The sequence below is a fragment of the Vairimorpha necatrix genome, chromosome 1, assembly GCF_036630325.1.
Source record: "Vairimorpha necatrix chromosome 1, complete sequence".
Classification (NCBI taxonomy): Eukaryota; Fungi; Microsporidia; family Nosematidae; genus Vairimorpha; species Vairimorpha necatrix.
The window spans coordinates 748,969-754,641 of NC_088816.1; the positions used below are offsets into that span (position 1 = coordinate 748,969).

General features: G+C 29.2%; 2 protein-coding genes across 2 annotated transcripts; one reads left to right on the forward strand and one right to left on the reverse strand.

The window, feature by feature from the left end:
- Nucleotides 1-986: 986 nt before the first annotated feature.
- Nucleotides 987-1,496, forward strand: VNE69_01083 (ubiquitin-conjugating enzyme E2 D1; the record flags this gene model as incomplete). Its single annotated transcript, XM_065472217.1, has 1 exon — nucleotides 987-1,496. The coding sequence occupies one exon, from the start codon at nucleotides 987-989 to the stop codon at nucleotides 1,494-1,496; it is 510 nt and encodes a 169-aa protein (XP_065328289.1).
- Nucleotides 1,497-1,771: 275 nt separating this feature from the next.
- Nucleotides 1,772-2,866, reverse strand: VNE69_01084 (uncharacterized protein; the record flags this gene model as incomplete). Its single annotated transcript, XM_065472218.1, has 1 exon — nucleotides 1,772-2,866. The coding sequence occupies one exon, from the start codon at nucleotides 2,864-2,866 to the stop codon at nucleotides 1,772-1,774; it is 1,095 nt and encodes a 364-aa protein (XP_065328290.1).
- Nucleotides 2,867-5,673: the final 2,807 nt, after the last annotated feature.

A 5,673-nucleotide genomic window follows, 5' to 3' on the forward strand; every position in this document is an offset into this window, starting at 1 on the left:
GAATTCCCTGCTAAATGATCTCTAAAGAAAAATACCTTTCTTTCTTCACCACAATTTGCTATCGTTGCCCATCCCCTTACGTTTGCCAAGAAAGCATCGTGACCATCATCTCTGCTATTTCTAAAAGTTTTTTTTGTTTGCTGTTGTCGCCAAATTGTTATTAGAAAACATAGGTTCATTTATTTAATCAATTTATAGTAAATATCAAATAATATTGATATATCATTGATTGACATTTATACTTTCAACAATTTTTGTTAAATATCTTGTTGTGTAAAGATTTTAGAATTTTCTTCTATCATTTTACGCTTCAACTTTCAAAAAACAGGAAGTTAATTTGTACTAACAATTAAATGCCTCGGGGACTAAAGCGAAAATGCTCTTGTCCATTTAAGTGTTACTTTGTTTGTATCTTTATGATTAGAATCCATATTTATCTCTCAAGGATATTACAATTCCTAGTTATTGTGTCAAATAGGAATAGAATGCTAAAATCGTATATGCTGATTTCCAATCAGTTATTCGTAAATTGTCTAATTTACTCGATAAGGTAATTCGTATCCTTATTAAGAGATTCTAGTGGGAAGACCAGATAAGCACATGACATAAATAAAATTCATGCTGAGTAGATTTGCACACTGTTTTTATATTCTTAAATTATTTTTGATTTTTGACAATTTATATGGCAGCTCTGGAATTTAGCAAGAGGTCGACTCTAAATGTGTAAACTAGAGCATCAGTGCAAAATGATGTCTTTGGCTTGACAGGACACTTTGTTTTATGCCGACTGTTTTTTCTTATAAACAAATCTTAGCTGACTAATAAAACAGGAGTCGTTTTTAAAAAGAGTAGAGAGTTTACTGATTTTTGACTTTAGTTATTATTTATATTATTAAGCTTCTAAATTATAAGATTATTATGTCTTTATTCCTATGCAGCTTTGTTTATAAATTATCTTTTTTGTAAATTGTTTTCTTACCCTCAAAATGGCTGTACAAGATTCTGCTGCAATAAAAAGACTAAAGAAGGAATATTCAAACATGCAAGAAAAGAAGAAAAATCAAGATAACAATGACAGCACATCAAAATATATCCACGTAGAGCCTTTTATTAATGGAGATCTTTTTACATGGGAAGCCATTCTCACGGCCCCTGAGTGGTCTGTTTACACTGGTGGCAAATTTAAATTACACATAAGTTTCCCGCCCGACTACCCCTTTAAAGCCCCAAAGATCACATTTATCAGTTCAATATACCACCCGAATATTAATTCTAAAGGGACAATATGTATTGATATATTGGGAGATGGATGGTCTCCTGCTCTTACTATTGACAAAGTCCTTGTGTCACTTCTGAGTTGGCTTGATGAGCCAAATCCAGACGACCCTCTTCGTAGTGAAGTCGCTGATATTTACAAGAATGATTTTGAAGAGTATAAAAAGAGATGTAAAGACAGTGTAAAGAAAATGATGAATGACAAGAACATTAAAAAATAAATACAATTCATAAAAATATAAAGATAAATATATTAAAACTTTTTAAGATAAATTTTTTTAAATCTATTTAAACAAATTTATTTTATATAGATTTAAAAAATTTATCTTAAATAGATTTAAAAAGACTTATTTTATATAGATTTAAAAAAATTGATCTTAAAACATTTTACTTATAAACTTATCTTAAAAAGATTGATATTTAAAAATTTCAGCAATAGATTTAAAAAAAATTATCTCAATTAGATTTAAAAAAATTTATATTAAAAATATTTCTTTTACTTATTTTTTAACAAGTTATCTAAAAATTTAATTTGACATTTTAGTTTATAACTTTTCATTACACATTCTTCAATCTTCATAATAGGGTGTTTTTCAAGTTTAAAAATTTTACTTAATAAATAAAAACATCTTTTTCTCATAAGTAAATTTATGATACTTTTCATCTCTTTTGTATCTTTAAAAATTTTTATTATCTTCACAATTTCCCATTCTTTATTTTCTTCAATACATTTTTCAATATACGAAATTGTGTACTTTTCATCAAAAAGCACAATCTTCTTCATATCTTTAAAACTCAATTTATCAAAATTTATAAAATTTTTAAGTTCTTTTTTATCCAATTTTCTATACAAATCTACTATATCTGAGATATTAAAAAGGTCAAAATTGATAAAATTAAATAATTCTGGTTTATAAAGACAAATCTCATGTATGAAATTTATAGTCTCTTTATTTAAAATATTAATTTCTAAATTTTCAAATAAATTAATTATTAAAAACATTTTATAAATACTTTTTGGCTTATTATTTATAGACTCATAATAAATATCTATAAAATTAATATTCTTCTTGATTTTATATTTATAAATTACGTCATTACACGGGTATGTCACTAGATAAGATTTATAAATAAAATGGATTTTACCATTTAGATAAAAAAAATGTGACTTATTATTGGTGGAGGAATTATAAAGTGTTAGATTGTTAATTTTCAATAAAAAAAAATAATCTGAAAAATTGTAAAAATTTTCACAATTACTAAATAATTCTATATCTTCATTATTGGTGTCATGAATTGTAGAATCAGTTGATTTTATAACTTTACACCTTTGAATGTTTTCAGTGTGAAATATTTTTTCAAATTTACATTCTTGTCTTAGGTAGTTTTTTCTTTTTTTGATTTCGTACTCTTCAATTTTGTTTGTCCTGTAAACAAACAATCTGTTGCAAGAAATAACAGATTTACAATTAATTTTACATATTCTTTTTGTATTGTAAAACAATATTCCTTCTTTTATACTATATTTTGTAATATTTTCTCTGATTTTCTTTTCTTCTGAATAAATAGCAGATAATTTTATTTTTAACATTTTTCTTCTTGTTGAATACCCTCAATCGTTTTATCCTTTCTTTATTACGAAAAAATAATAGTGTCAGAGCACGAGATGATCAACAGGAAAAAAACGAAATCTTTTTAATTTTTTCTTCTAGGCTAATATGATAGAGAAACAAGATTAGACATTTAATATTAGTCAAATATTATAATTGTTTTATTGTGTAAAATGTTTTCTACAAGATTTATAAGAGATAAATCTAGAAATATGCAAAAATAACTTGTAAAACACGTTTTTATAATAAAAAACCGAAAAACTTCATGTGCTTAAAAAACGATAATAATGTTGGCGACACGTCATTATAGCTTTGCAAAAATTAAAATATCTTAGAGGAGAGGCTGTTTGTGTGCTCTGCAAGATAGTAGCATCTTTCTTGATATAAATAAAAAATGCTCATACTGCAATAAAATAAAAGGCAGTTGATCACATGTCAAAACAGTGCTAAAGAATGTTGATTTATGATTATTTGAGAAGGCATGGCGTATTTTAAACTTATGCACATTCAAATTTGTTGCAACTATGGACTGAGAGGACCTAAACATAACTGACCACTAGATGCAAATATGCATTGTCATTAAAGATAAAATGGACCGCAAAATATAGACCGCAAAAGGGTAAGTATAATAAGCTTGAGATATAGATATATGACAAAATAAAAAAGGAAATTTTCATAGCAAGTTTGATGTTACAGGATTTGACTGTAAAAGAACAATAAAAAAGAACATAATTATAAAAGCAATTTCTAGTCGATTCATACAACTTCTATGTGCACAATAAGTTAAGGAAATTACATATTGCTCACGTGAGACAATGTAGTCAATATATATCACTACTGATGCTTAGAGACGAACATAAGCTAATGACTAAATTTAGACAGAGGCACTTAAGAACGTGCTTTAATAAGTCTCGGGGCACCAAAAATCTCTATCTTCTACGATGCAGTTATAACAACTCATGTGATGAAAATGTGCACACTAATTATCAAGTTAGAGTCAAAAAACTTTTGCTGCTTCCTGAAATAAAGGGATTGAGCATCTAGTGTAAAAACAACCTTCGGGGACGTTAAAATATGGCCCTTATGAGAGCTAATTACACGTAAATTATTGCTGGTTATATCTCTAATGGTGCCTGAGCTAATGTAATCTTGAGATCCTAGATTACTTTGAGAGACTAGACGAAATATAGTAATAAACCCCTAGTACCCTTTGTTCTACGGGATTATTTAACGCGTGGCCTATACTAGTGGTTAATAGCAATTAAAGTAGTATAAAAATGTTGTTCTGAGATTATGTTGTGTTAAGGAGCCTTTTATGCGACGCGGATGACAGTAAATCTTGTATCTAAGGTGACATTCCTCCCCTCGAGTATTATTACTATCTCTTTTATTTACCCACTGTGAGGTCACTCTGGACGAGATAAAATTATAAATGGAAAATTATTTTGTTGGAATTAAAATCTAATGTGTAAGGCTAAACTTTCTGCATCAGAAAGTATAATGTAGAAGGATTAGGCGCGTATGAATCTTAAAACATCAGTTGGATAAGGATTAAATCGATATCGTCCCGGTCCTTATGTATAGTTTTTCCCGGCCTCTTACTGAAAAAAAAACGGAAATGTTGGACAAAGAATCAAAATAAGAAAGATTTAGAAAAATTTTGCAAATTTTTAGTACGAAAATTTTCGGTATCATAAACTTTTGAATATTCATATATGTATTTAATTAAAATTTTATTTTCTTAGAATTATATTTGTGTAAACAATCAATCAGGCCTGTTGTATCGCCTTTTCTTTACTATATATTGATTTATTCAGCTTAAAAATTTAATTTTCAAAATTTTAAATATTGAAGTTCATAACAATTTAAGGAGGTGCCCTTAGCCCATTGCTCAATGGATGCTCTTATTGAGCAATGGCTAGGGACAAATCCCAGGGACATAAAATTGTTTCTACTTTCTATGATGCAGTTGGAACAACTTAGACGATGAAAATGTCCCTGATAATCAATAAGTTGATTCAATGGGCGCAACGGCCTGAGCCCGGACCTTTTTTTCTCTCTAAGGGGGAGGGGCCCTTAGAGAGAAATTACTAAAAAAAGAGCATTTTATTCAAGAAAACTTTGATAATTTTAATGAAAAACTCTCTTTAACTCTTATATTTTTATATATATGGCGCGCCTTCTTCTCTATTTAAATTTCTCCAAAAAATCTGGGATCGCACTTTCTTTGATCCCTTTTCTAGCTATTATATCACATTAAAGATGTGACCAGACTCCCTCTATTGAATTTGTGGCCTTCCCTAATTCGTTTTAAAAGCCGTCATCGTAAACTAAACGCGATGATTAGAGTTGATGGATTCTACTGCTGCTGCTGGGTAGGATTTGTGCCTATTAGTTATGCAAATAGTTTCGTTTTTATGTATTTTTTGAAAAACTAAGTCATCGTTTGGATAGTTCGCTAAGGCGCAATCTCGATTCTCAATTCTAACAATGCCCTTAGCACAGTGGTAGAATGCAATGCTCCCTTGAGCAATGGCTGGGTTCGATTCCCAAGGGCACCAAAATTGTTTCTACTTTCTATGATGCAGTTGGAACAACTCAGATGATGAAAATGTCCACGATAATCATTAAGTTGATTCAATGAAACTTGTGTGTGTCCAGCCACAAGGGGATTAGCATCTAGTGTAGAAACGCACCTCAAGGCCAAAAAACAGTATCACTCTTTGGTGACTTAATGATACATAAAAGTATCTAATGGATACGGCCTAGTTGGAGCTCATGGCTGGTG